This window comes from Epinephelus lanceolatus, chromosome 10, assembly GCF_041903045.1.
Source record: "Epinephelus lanceolatus isolate andai-2023 chromosome 10, ASM4190304v1, whole genome shotgun sequence".
Lineage (NCBI taxonomy): Eukaryota > Metazoa > Chordata > Actinopteri > Perciformes > Serranidae > Epinephelus > Epinephelus lanceolatus.
In genome coordinates this window covers 12981481-12995319 of record NC_135743.1, presented here as the reverse complement: position 1 = coordinate 12995319, position 13839 = coordinate 12981481, and the positions used below count along the sequence as shown (strand labels likewise).

Here is a 13839-nt window from a genome sequence, read left to right as displayed (position 1 = left end):
AGGTCAAAACTCTAATGTCAAATATGTAAATCAGTGGTAATAATAGTATTTCAAGATTTATTAGAGGTTTAATGGTAAGATAAAACTAAGTAAACCCTCCTGGAAGTAATCATTTGGTCAATTTATCTTCAGTCGTGTTAAATATTGGTCTTATAGTTAATGAATTATAAATTTAGGGCTGCAGGATTATACCCAAAAATGCTCTAAATCAGTTTTCTAGATATAGTGACTGTAGTTTTTAGTAGGGGTGTCATAATTCACAGAATATAGTCTGACTCATTTCTAATATATCATGGAACAAAGTCTCCTCGAGATGTTCCCTACATTTCTATTCTCAATTTATTATAATTCAGCTCTATTACATAGCGAAGTTTAAGACTTTGAAATGAGAAAGTGGAGCTTTGTGTGACCCATTTAGATGAGTTTCTCAGCAGCGGCAGAAAACAGGACCATTATTCAACGGATTCTGAACAAAGCACGCTATAGTATAAAGTGTAAGTATACAGTATGATCCCCTGCAGATGATTTGAGAAAGCAAACTGATTCTACAACACATTTGGCATCTTATTGAAAAGTTTTCCCCCTGCAGCAGCAGTCTAAAATGAATATTTAAATATAGCGAGGATGCCAGTATTTACAATCGTGTGAAACTGGAAACTAGTCACAGAGTGTAATCATGCATGAGTAATTGTGCAGCCCTGCTTATTTAAATTTATTGCAGGTTGAGTGAGTTATTCTTAACAACACTCAGTTGCCAGTTTATTAAAGGTCCAGTGTATAGGATTTTGGGGTATATATTGGCATAAATGGAATATTAGACAATAAGTATGTTCAGTTAATAAAATAAAAAGATTTGTGTTTTTGTTACCTTAGAATGAGCTGTTTATATCTACATAGGAGCAGGTCCTCGTCCACTGAGTCCACCATGTTTCTACAGTGGCCCAGAGTGGACAAACCAAACACTGGCTGTAGAGAAGGCCCTTAGATTTTGGGCTAGCAGCCCCTCCACAACAAGCAGTGTTGTGAAAACACTGATGTTTTTCAACCTGAAACTGCTTTATGCAGTGTTTTTACTGGTTTAAATCACCTGGTCCGTTTGTTTTTGAGAGGTAGAGACCTCTGCGGATAATTCGGCTCCCGGTAAAAATCTCCTGAACGTCTCGAACTGAAGTTATCAGAGAAAAAAGGTGAGCACACAGTAGCAGGTGCTAGGCTAGTCGTACGTCTCCGACATACCAAACAGCACTGAAGAAACACTGAATTCTAGTGTGAAACAGCTTTATTACGCTCTTTTACTGGTTTAAATCACCTGGTCTGTTTGTTTTTGAGCGATAGAGACTTCTGCGGATTATTTGGCTCCCGGTAAAAATCTCCTGAACATCTCGTTCTTAAGTTATCAGAGAAACAAGGTGAGCATAGATTAGCAAGTGCTAGGCTTGTGGTATGTCTCTGACATGCCAAACAGCGTTGAAGAAACACTGATTTGTAGCGTGAAACAGCTTTAGTACGTATTTTTACTGGTTTAAATCACCTGGTCTGTTTGTTTTTGAGAGATAGAGACCTCTGCGGATAATTAGGCTCCTAGTAAAAACCTCCTGAACATCTCGTTCTTAAGTTATCAGAGAAAAAAGGTGAGCACACAATAGCAGGCGCTAGGCTTGTGATATGTCTCTGACATGCCAAACAGCGTTGAAGAAACACTGATTTGTAGCGTGGAACAGCTTTAGTACATATTTTTACTGGTTTAAATCACCTGGTCTGTTTGTTTTTGAGAGGGAGAGACCTCTGCGGATAATTTGGCTCCCAATAAAAATCTCCTGAACAAAGAACACTGAAAGAATTCTACCCGGACGGGAGAAGTTTTAGCTGGTTGCAATCTGCAGCCCTCACTGTAAGATGCCATTTAATGCCCCTAAATCTTACACACTGCTCCTTTAAGTACACCTAGTTAAAACGAATGCAGTCCAATACAAGAGTCCTGCATTAAATCCTACCTTCATTAAGGTTGTAGTGTTCAGTGTTTGTTAGGACTGTTTTAAAGAAGTGTTGATTGAGCCTAATGGTCTGTTCAGCAGCTGCAGTTTGCAGGATTGTTGCAGACTGCATTAGTCTGAGTTGGGTGTAGCTAATAAACTGTCAACTGAGTGAGCATTTTTAACATAAACTCAGGATAGCTCATAAATGGTTCACCAACAAAAATACAATTCTTAAAGAAAAAAATATATATTTTTGTCATCCCTGAGCCACAGTGTGTCATGTGTTTCACTAGTTATAAGCATGGTGCAGGCTACAGGGTGGAGGGGTGGTTGTCCTCAACAATCACTATGATACCCATCACTGTGTGGTGTAGGGTGATGGGTTTTACCTCAAATGACACCCCAGCTCTCTGCAGTTGTCTGCCAGTGTAGTGGTCAAACGTAGTACTGCAGGGAACTGTATATTGGGGTGTCATTTGAGGACTCCTTGCTATATCCACTCTGCCGTGTCCCCGTGTCACTCTTTGGGTGGTTCCTTCTGCTTTCCGCAACACTGCCTTCTCATCAGATACGCTTGAATTTCGGGACCTATCTGTGGGATCTCTGCTTTCCGTTTGCCTCTACTCGGTTGTTATTGTGCTTGTCTGGTAATAACTTGTCCTCTTTCCCCCTAGAGAGCTCTAGTCGTATAGTAACGTAGGGGATGTTTACCATGTGAATGAAAATCTTTTTAATATTATTTTAATTTTAATTTGTCCACTTTCATCAAGGTTATACAGAGTGACCTCGTGTCACACTCTGCACAGTCTGTAGAGAGAGGGTGAACCCTCTCCATCCTCCCTGTCGCTCTTTCTCTCCCTCTTTCACTCTGTTTCTCAGGTTACCAAACATGAATAAGGGAGGAGACTTGAATAGCCAACATGGACAACCTCCCCCCCCCAAACACATGCACATACAAACATACATTTCTCCCCCACTTTCTCCTCCCCCCCTCCCTTCTCCCACATCTCCATCTCCCTTTGGAGTGTGTGCATTAATGTGCAGGAGCGCAGCATCTTGCTGTGCATACACATGTACACTGCTAAATGAGTGAGGCTGCAGAGAGGTGGGGGGAAGGGGAGGAAACAGGAAGGAGGTAGGATGGGAGAAAGGGAGGTGGGGAGGGCAGAGGCAGCAGCCATGAGTGAGTGTGTGTGTGCGTGTGTGTGTGTGAGATAGAGAGAAAGAGACGGTAAGAGAGAGAATGGGAGGCAGCTTCACCCACCCAGACTGGGAGGAGGGGAGGACAGACAGCGTGCCCGTCCCTCTAACAGACAGAGGTGAAAGGAAAGTGGGAATGAGAGACAGACGTGAGGGGAGAAGAGGCGCACAATGAAGGAGTGCCATTGTCCATCCTGGCAGCACTGCCATTTCACCATCTGCTGAGAGAGAAAGAGAGAGAGAGAGAGGAGGAGGAGGAGAAGTAAAGAGAAGAGGAGGCAGCCAAACGGAGGAGAGGATAGATGGAGAGAAGCTGCCGGCAGTGACTTTGTGAATTAATCGAGCGGAAGAGCGGATCAGAGGAGAAGCACGTTTTTCAGGGAGTGGACGGACGGAGAGCCAGAAAGAGGAAGGAGAGGACGGATGACCGGACAGTCAGAGGCTGTTTAAACATTAATGTGGTTCTCATGTGAATATGGAGCCCAGCTTTAGATGATTCACAGTGGATTATCAACTGTATGCTTTTTAAAACCAAAAAACAAAAGAGAGGAACTATTAATGCTTTGCCATTCATGAAAACAAAGAAAGAACTCTTAGGGAAATTGATCAGACTCACTTTATACAGAACAATTTCAGTGACTTTTTTTTTGTTTGTTTTTTGTAAAGATAGACTCTCTTTGTGACTTCTGATTTTCTATTCTCTAAGAGCATACCCTGCAGGATGTTATACAATCATTTGTTAGCTGCTGCACAGAATATTCAGGTTGTTTTTATGCAACTTTTCTAAACATCAATGTTGTCCTTTAGAAGTGAATGCTCAGTGTAGTTGTTGTTGTTTATACTGTTATTAGGAACGTGATTGTTGTCCTTTAGAAATAATATCATACAGTTTCACATGCCCTAGTTGGAGTCAGTGCATGCAGCCGACATGGGATGTCAACATTGATTGGGTTTTATGGCTGGCGTGATGCCGGTCAAACTTTGATCATTTCCTGAAACCTATTGATCTTTCTAGGATGCTTTAGTTTTTTCCTCCTGTTGGCTAAAAAAAAAGAAAAAGCTCTAAAGTGGAGCCTTTGATGCAGCAACTAATTGCTGTCTTGTGATTTGACAAAGCAGTTATCTCTTTGTCTGAAGATTTCTGCGGTTGTCGGGACTTCTCAGTATATATCCTCCGCAGGCATCTCTTTTAATGTCTGTTGCCATAGCAACGGGCAGCAGCTGCAGACTGAACAAGATGTAAAGTTCCTTTTTCTTGTCTTATCTTTTAAAACTGGTGCTTTTCCATTAGGTAATTGTATATATTTAGTAGATAAGAGGCAGTGGAATTGATAAGTCCAAGGTTGTGTGCAGTTTTTAAGACTTTCATCCTCAGACGGGATTGTTCTCTTTCTTTACTAGACAGTCTTTGTCTATGCGGAGCTCGGGGAGACTCCGAGAATCAGGGTTGTTTCAGGTCACCTGTCTCCCCCTCCCCATTCTGTGTAGTAGTCTGCGATTCAGCCCAGCTCGGCTTGTCCTGATCTCACCTTTTGTCAACGGCAACTACCATCTTCATCAGTCAAGCTGATGTGCCATTATCAGGAATGGCTGGATAAATTAGATTATCAGACTGGTTTCACTTGTACATATCACTCTGTGCAGCTGCTTGGCCCCGGGGCCACTAATCACCGATCATTAGGTGTGCTGTGTTTGTGACAGTCTGTTCCTTTTTCCGTCTGTGTAGGTGACTCAGGATTTCTCCTCATGTAGAGGGTCATTTCCTCTGCAGTCACCTGACCTGACCTACACTGTGTTCTGTGCACTAAAACATCCTCGGGCAAGGCAAGGGTTAACTCTGCTTTTAGACCAGTGTCTCAGTGTATGGGAACACACCTGGATTTTCCCCCTCTATTGTCCATTTCTGTTGGATCTTTTGCCTTTTTTTAAAGTGCTAATTCCCTCTTTAGGCTAATTTCTGGTTTTTACTAGGGGTGTGGCTGACTGTTGTGTTTGTTCTGCATGCTCTTGATTGTCCAAATACCGCGTGTCTTTTGTGACTTTTCCAGCCATACTTCTTTACAGCTTTCTGGAGATCATCCCAGCCTGTCTGGCAGTGTGAGAGTGTGACTGGATCCTCCATGGTGCTTTTTGGCCAAGACCAGATGGATGACTAGCTAGAATTGCTAGACAATCCCCCTGTGGTGCTAGACTGGTGTAGGCGACTGTTCCTTTGCCATGCGTCCAGCGCCCACTACAAGCTGGTCCGCTGTATTTCAGACTCAGTTAAGTCTTGAAATGTTAGTGTGTGGAAAAATCAACCTTCCCACTTGGAATCACTGAGACATCGGTGCCAAATTTACAGCATTGTGTAAGTGGTCTGAGCAAGGAGTGTTTAAACCTTGCTCTCCTTCGAGGGAGTAAAGGTCAAGAGATTGTAAATATGACTAGTGCCTGAACAGCACTGAGGTGTAGGCCAGCCAGCTTGCTGCAGGACCGTAGGTGTAGCCTTGCCTCCTCCTGAGGTCAAACTGCTGCCGACTGTTTTGTTTGTGGGACTCTGCGAGAGACTGTTACCGTAAACAGACTGTTGTTTGCCTTCTAGGTTGGACTATGCAGAATGTGAGATGCTGCGTGGCGTCTGTACAGTAGTTTGTAATCGAACTGAGAGCTAACCTGCTGCTTGACAAGCCCTGCCTTAGATAAGGAAGGAAGTGGTTCCAGAGTGTAACCCTTGGCTTGTTCATATCATATGGGGCTGTGTCAACGCTCTTCTCTCAGGTAACTGACTATAATCTGGGCTTTGTTATTTGAACCTGGCAAAAATAAAGTAACAGGGTGAGAAGAGAGGCGCACAGAGAGATCAGCTTAACAACAGAGTGCAGTTTTAATTGAGCATTTCCAGCTGGGTGAGCGAGTTCACGTTCAACTCTGATGAGCCTCCAGCACCATTCAGGGAACCCTGGGCTGGGAGTTCAAACCGGACAAATCAGGTCTCATTACCATCACAACAAGCCCACCGGTAGTCGTCATCAGCCAATGACCTACATTCTCTGGTGTTACATCACCACCGTGCTACTGCAGTGTGTGTCACTGTACCAGACGTAGACAACATCTCAGACTTAACCTACCACTATCTAATGGTGCTCCAGAAAAAAACATCCTAACCGAGGTGGCCAGAACACACTTGAACCAAGGCAGCCTCGCTTGTTTTAGCCATATCAGGAACTTCAGTCAGGAACGGGCCCCGACTCTGCCGGCCCAGTCTTAACTTTTTTTTCTTTCTGTTTTTCAACTGGTGTCTAAATAGGTGACCATGCCTAGCCTCTAGCCATCCCTAATATCAAAGTTAGAGAGGCAGAAAGACAGGGATCACCATTAATATATTAGACAAGGGGACTGTTAAACAGGACAGCCTGGAGAACGGGAGAGCAGACGAGGGAGGGGGTGAGGGGGAGCGAGAGATCATCTGGAAGAGGAGAGAGGAAGTGGTGGCGCGGGAGAGGGCGGAGGCATTGGAGAGACAGAGATTGGCAGACTATATTGTGTGGAGGAAGAGAGAGGGCTTCCAAGAGAAGAGAGGAGACAGAGAGAAGGGAGGAAAGAGTGCAGAGAAAGGGAACGAGGCTGTGCCAGAAGTGATCTGGAAGAGGAGAGAAGAGGAGGAAGAAGGGAGGGAGAGAGCGAGGGCCATTCAGAGAGGACATGAAACCATTTGGAGGAAGAGAGAGAGGGAGTAAAAGAGGAATCCGCTGAAAGATTTGAGAGTACGATGCCCTTGAGAAGTAGGTGTTAAAGGAAGCGTGCTACGTTGGATACTAGCCATACGTCAGTAAGCCTCCTCTCTCTTCTTTAGCAGTTCTGGGCTTCATTGAGCTCTGCAGGTGCTCACTGTAGTATCGACCAATTGGAGCCGTGCATTGTGTGTGTGTGTGTGTGTGTGTGTGTGTGTTGCTGCCGTGCTCGTGCGTGCAGCCCCCCTTGCGATCCCCTCGTTGGCTGCTAATAGGATTTTTATGGGCCCGTGTCAAGCAGGATAGAGCTGCCAAGGGGAGCCGCTTCACACATGCATGCATGTGCGCGCGCCAACACACATTTACACAGATAATCTAAGAAGCATTGTGGGCAGGGAAGGTTTATACTGCCTCACACGCATGTAAACACATCACATACAAGAATGCACCCCTCAGTGCAGTAGGACGCATATGCGAGGGGGGCATTGAGAGACAATCACTTGTGTTGATTCTCCATGGTGCTGCCGACAGCTGGATAACCGGCCCTCACTGAGAGGCTATTAAGTTGGGAGAAGATACTCACAGATATTGTTTTACATTATGGCAAAAACACCAAGATGAACACTTTCTGGAGAGCTAAGATCGTGTCGTCATCATCAGTCCCTGGGAACACAATTAACACTGATGCAGATTTAAAAGTGAACTGATGACAACATGATCCGCACTGGTGCACTACTAACAAACTTTTTTCATCTGCATTCCAACCTTAACTGGGACACCCCACTTTTCCTCTGCGCCTCTCCTCATTCTGCTTTCATTGTGGGTAAAGCCGTTTGTAAAGCAGTTTGGTTTCGGCTGCCTGGTGATGAGCGGAGGACAGACAACCAGACAGATGGATGCGGCTCTTACGCTGAGGGAGACAGACAGATGGCTGTGTGTCCTTTTAGAGAAAAACTTTGAATACTGAGACAAAGAGACTTTGATTGAATCACTAGAGCCTGTGTGGACTTGTGCGGATATAAAAACTGACGCTGCAGATTCATTATGGAGCTTGTCCCAAAAACCAAGTACACCCACTTTCGGAGTGAATCGCTGAGCTCAACTGATGAAACAAACTCCAATCCATCACCGTTCCCTCCTTCCAGTCCTGCCACCCCGCTCACTCCCTCCCCTGGTTTACCTTCTTCTCTCTCCTCCTCGTCTCTCACTCCCATCTTGCCCCCCTCTTCTCCCCGCCCGGCTGAGAACAGCCCCACCACCCTCTGCTCCTTCTTCCCCAGGATGGGATCCCTTCGCCTGGGCGTCTCTGCCACCCTTCTCCCAGGACTCAAGGCCTCAAGCAGGCCGCAGCAGCCTCAAGCGCCTGTTGAGTCCTCCGGGGACGACCGGAGCAGCTCTAGCTCCTCCCCTCCGTTTCATCACCCCATTCCCCCTTTAACCGCTCCTTCTCCCCCTCCCCGACCTCCTCTGCAGGACATGAACCGGCTGGGAGTGGCGGCCAGGAGGGCACGGGTGGAAGGAGGGCAGCTGGGAGGAGATGAGTGGACGCGCCATGGCTCCTTTGTCAACAAGCCCACCCGCGGCTGGCTGCACTCCGACAGTGTGGTCAGCACCACCGGTGTTTCATACAGTGTACGGGTAAGGGACTGGCACACTCTCACTAACCCCCAGCTAAAATGCATAATTACACATCTCTCTTTCCAGTCAGTTTCTTTGCACATATACACCCTGCTCTCACATTTTTAGAAACTGACACAGACACAAGGAAAGGCTTTCTTTCATCTGTTGTGCTCCATCTGTCCAAAGGGACTGTGATGCAGGAAATGTCTGATGCTAATGTGTTGCCTTCCTGTTTCCTGAGCAGTACATGGGCTGTGTGGAGGTGCTACAGTCAATGCGAGCGCTGGACTTCAACACCAGAACTCAGGTCACCAGGTGAGATTACACACTGAATATGAGCCGCTTGCTTCCATTTCTCCCATTTAAAGCAACAGTATGCAACTTTTTTCTGAAAGTAGCAGCTTTAACATCATTGAGATGGTACACTGACTTGCAACAGGAAGAATAGTGTCTCTTTCATTCCCACTTCATGGCTTGAATGCCTGTTCCTGTACTATGCAACTTTGGCAAGTGGGTAGGATCTCGGGCACTATGGTGCACACAGTTCCAGCTAGCTATAAGAAAAAGAAAAAGCTAGCTCTTTTTATCTTTTTTTATTACAACCTTTCGCCCCCCTGCCTCTGGTGAATTTGTTGTGTACATGTTGTATAGCTGTCTCAGTAAAGGTGGAAAAGAAAGGGTTCCCACTGATCCTTAAAAAGTCTTGGAATTGAATACATTAATCTAAAAATAAGGCCTCCATTGGTAATAAGATACCTTTCAAAAGTCTTAAAAATGCTTGGGAGTTTATGGATCGTTTTTTCTGGTGTTACATTATAAAATCTCAAAATAATTGGTAATTTTTACAAGATAATTTACCCATGTTAACGTCATGCAGATCAGCATAGTGGAACCAACAACACTCATTTTATTTCCTCCCAGAACAGATGATCCACTGTGTGCTAGCTAGCTGTCACTGTACCCTGAAGGACACAGGGAAGTGCAAATTCAATGAAAATTGGCTATATATCAGAGACTTCGTGGCATGGCTGAATCCGGAACAATATCATGTTACAATAGTGGTAGTGATCTGTCTCACACCTCATGGGAAAACGACAACTAGAACAACAGCTAGAGCTGTACCTGACTAAGAATTATGTCAGCCAAATCAGATTTGGCTGTTAATTACGAATATTTGACAATTCGGTGTTATGATTTTTGTTTTTTTCCTTTCCTTTTCCTTATGAATGAACTCAGCGGGACGTTCAATGTGACAGCGGCATTCATGTAATATAGTAAACATGCTAATAGCGCTAATGACAGATCGGAAATGTGCAACAACATTTTGTGCCAACACTAGATATCAAACAAAAGCCAGAGACTGTCGTATTAAGTATCTGTGAGCTGTTAATTCACCACTTCTAAACAGTAGAGGGAAGATAATGTTATCTTGGAGTCTTACAGTGGAAAGTTTCTCCTCCTCTGTGCCGCTGCATCACGTCCACAGCTGTCTGTACCAAAGAGTAGTGTGAAAGTCAAGAGTAGCAGAATCTGGGGGCCAAAACGTCCCCAGAAATACAACTGCTGGACTTGAAGCAACTTCGGTCGACTGAGGGGTCCCCGACGGACGATTTGAATCTCCTCCGTTCAAGGGGCAGCCCTACCGACAGCAAGGTGTACATCCCAGCCAATGTTATGCATGAACGTATTTGATGTAGGCTGTAACCCTATTGGCGTCATCCTAGCCTCACAGGGTTTTGTAGTTTTTCCAGACACCAAAAGTCACATTTAAACTCTTAGCACACTATGTATATGGACTGAAAATGAAAACGGGAGCTGTCATTCTTCATGTCATTCTTTTTGTTATTCCTTTAATGTCTTCTGATGTCACAGTAAATAAAACTATGCAGTCTTGTAACGTTACTCTACTCTGTGAGTGGACATGGTTCTTTAATGTCATATTTGCTGGGTACACATCCTTCAACTTGTCAGCAAATGCTCGTGCACAGCTGTTCATGAGACTTTTCCAGACAGAGATGATGCCAATAGTGTTACCGCCTACGTTGCAAACTTTCACAGACAACATTGGCAGGGTTGTACACTCTGCTGTCGGACTGTAGTTTTCCTGTTAGCTGTGGGATAGCTCACTACGGCTTCTGTCAGGATGGTATAAACAGCTTGCCACCCTGTATTTACAACAGTGAATGTAGTGATGTCAAATTTAAAAAATACTGATTCTTGCATAGTGTTGCTTTAATTTCTCCTTTGCACAGGGGGGGCGAGGTAATAAAAGTGTGGCCAGACATAGAGAAACACAGCTCACCTCTCACATATTTCTTTGTCTGCCTGCTCTCTGTTCTCTTTCTTTCGCTAGCTTGTTTCTCTCTGAGTTAGTGTCAGACTGCATCTGCTCATGTGTGCATGTGTGTGTATACACGCCTGCAGCTCTCTCAGACCCTAAATTAGAACGTCCTGGAATCCTGGTGGTTTCCTTCTGGTTTCCGTAGTGATGTTTGTCTCCGTGGTAAAGACGAGCACAGTTCAGGGACGATAAATTCGATCACCCGCTGCTATATAATTGTGAGTCCGGGAAGGTGCAAGGGTTAATGCCGTGCTGTTGCACCGCTTGCATGTTGTCGATGTTTCAGGGAGGCCATCTCTGTGGTGTGCGAGGCCGTGCCCGGAGCCAAAGGAGCCCAGCGCAGGAGAAAGGTACACAGCACGCACACGAGCACACACCCTTACAGGACATTATTTATTTATACGGCTTAAGTGGGCAGCAGAGGGGAGGGTTTTCTGGATAAGAGCTAGATTTAGCTTGATTGTCCAGTCTGTGGTCAGTTGGCTATTCAGTCACACACTCTCCCACACACACGTGCAGATCTTGATTTAGGCTGATTGTACACTTCTGTGGTTAGCGGGCTACTCGCAGGTAATTACCCATCACTCTCTGGTCTCCCTTTTCCCGCCCTCTTGTCACAAGGGAGGCTGGAGAGGTGGAGTAGTAGCTTGTGTGGAGCCAGCGTCGGGCCAGAGAAGCGCTACAGATGAGCAGACACAGCCGTCAGTCTGCTGTGTAAAGACTGCGTGTGTCTGCACACAGTATTTCTGTAAAACTAAAAACATCCACCCAAACAGTTCGTAAAACAGGTGGCTAAATCCAGCAGCCTGTTGCCGTAGCAGGGTTTGACCAAGTAATGTCTGGCATACCAGACAAAGCACAGCTATAGGATGTAAACTAGAATAGATTAAACTAGTCTAGTCTCTCTGATTTGGCTGGACTGAGGTTAATGTGGCTGAGCGTGTGCATCCTGCCCTGATGCTGTTTTTCTCACAGCACATGCCAAATATTCTGAAGCAGACATGGATGAAAGCCATGAGAACAGGAGGAGGATTGGGATAAACAGGCTGGCACTATAGTGCTGGCGTGGCCTGCCTGATGCTCTTGGCCCAGCCTTCAGTATGTGAACTGTCCTGTCTGCTCCCCATTGGTCACAGTTGGCCTTGGAGACAGGATCACTTTCACAATTGCAGCTGTTCTTCCACTCCCACACACACAGGCATTTCCACACATACGCCCACAGGCTCATGCACAGTCAGGGAGGACTCAATGGACTATCGTGCCTTGTTGAAGTGAAAAAAAAAAAAAAAAAACGTGGCCTGTTGTTTTCTGTTTGTGCACCTTGTTTGTTTGTAACTCATGGACTGCATCCCCGTCCCTCGCAGCCCTCCTCTCGCTGTATGACGTCCATCCTGGGGAAGAGTAACCTGCAGTTTGCCGGCATGACAATCAGCCTCACCATCTCGACCAGCAGCCTCAACCTGCTGGCCTCCGACTGCAAACAGGTTAGACTGAAACCAGCTCACTCTGGAAGCCCCTGTGTTTATTTTTCCTCAAAAAAACTCTGAGAGATTTGTCCCTGACCGCCAGAGATTTGACTGTGAGTCAGAGATGCATCTGATTGTCAGAGCTCTGTTGTAGCCAGAGGTATGTTTGGTATCCAGAGTGCACTTAGCCTGTGCAGTTTACTGGAGTAGAGTAAACCTGAGGATCTCTCTGCTTGAGGGATTTGATGTGGATTTAAGGATTATGCAGACATGTTTTTTCAAGATCAACTTTAGAACGGCAATTCCAATGTAAAAAAAGTAGCATTCCCATTTTTTGTCATTTTTAACATTTTATATTTGTCTTTCAAAGACAAGTTTAAGTTTGTAAAATGCGTCGTTATTGATCCTTAAAAAGTCTTAAAAGACAGTGAATTCATTATCTAAGAAATAAGGCCTTAATTGGTACTTAAATATTGTAAATCATTCTTTTAAAAGTCTTAAAAACGCTAAGACATTTGAGGATTTTATTAATATTATTAATAAGTCGCAATAAAATTAAAAATAATTGGTAACATCTTTTTTTTTAAGTAATTTAGAGAGTGCCTCTCACATTAAATCTTGCAGATCAGGATAAAGGAACCAGCTACACTCATATTTTGTTTCAGGTCAGGATGCTCAGAGCAAAGGATTCACTGGCTGCTAGCTAGCCTATTGCTAGCTAGGGCAACATGCACATTCCCATGTTGCCCTGGACAGCATGGGGATGTGCATTGTTGCCACACAGCAAGAGGGTTCCTGGTACGAACCTTGGGGTAGGGGAGCCATTCTGTGTGGAGTTTGCATGTTTTCCCCGTGTCAGCATGGGTTTTCTCCAGGTGCTCCGGCTTCCTCCCACAGTCCAAAGACATGCAGGTTAATTGGTGACTCTAAATTGGCTGTAGGTGTGAATGTGAGTGTGAATGGTTGTCGGTCTCTATGTGTCAGCCCAGTGATAGTCTGGTGACCTGTCCAAGGTGTACCCTGCCTCACGCTCAGTGTCAGCTGGGATAGGCTCCAGCACCCCCATGACCTCCAACAGGACAAGCAATTAAAGAAAATGAATGAATGTCCCTAACCCATAGTAATTATTGTCATTTCCCCCCTTTGTTTTTATTTTAAATTCAGTTTTGGTCATGGTAAGATTTGGTTTCAAATTGTATTCAGAGTGACAGTTTAAAAAGTCTTAAATCTATCTTGCCATAAGCTGTAGGAACCCTGATTGTCGAGGGTTTGTTTTAAAAGATGCATGAAAATCATTCCCCACTGCTTTCATGCTCTAATTAATGACATAATCAGATTTTAGTTGGCTGAAATTTCACAGAAGGTTGAACCTAAATGATGTAAAAAAAAAAAAAAAAAAAACACTTTAAATTGACTTTGACACCAAGGAAATGTTTCAATAAACCACCACCGAACACAAGGTTTTATTTTGATAATTTGATCATCAGCACACTGTGCATTGTGACCTTTTGGGGATGCCCAGA

General features: G+C 44.8%; 1 protein-coding gene across 4 annotated transcripts in view; it reads left to right on the top strand.

The window, feature by feature from the left end:
* The window catches only part of shc1 (SHC (Src homology 2 domain containing) transforming protein 1), a 33061-nt gene that overhangs the window by 9086 nt on the left and 10136 nt on the right, over positions 1–13839 (top strand). For 3 of the 4 annotated variants that reach the window (XM_078171571.1, XM_033640385.2, XM_033640386.2), the window contains 4 exons: positions 8363–8527; positions 8754–8824; positions 11137–11200; positions 12215–12334. In XM_078171571.1, coding sequence (XP_078027697.1) covers positions 8363–8527; positions 8754–8824; positions 11137–11200; positions 12215–12334 — 420 coding nt within the window. Of the gene's footprint in view, positions 1–3090; positions 8528–8753; positions 8825–11136; positions 11201–12214; positions 12335–13839 lie in introns of those variants that run through there. The other variant, XM_033640382.2, reaches the window with a different exon arrangement.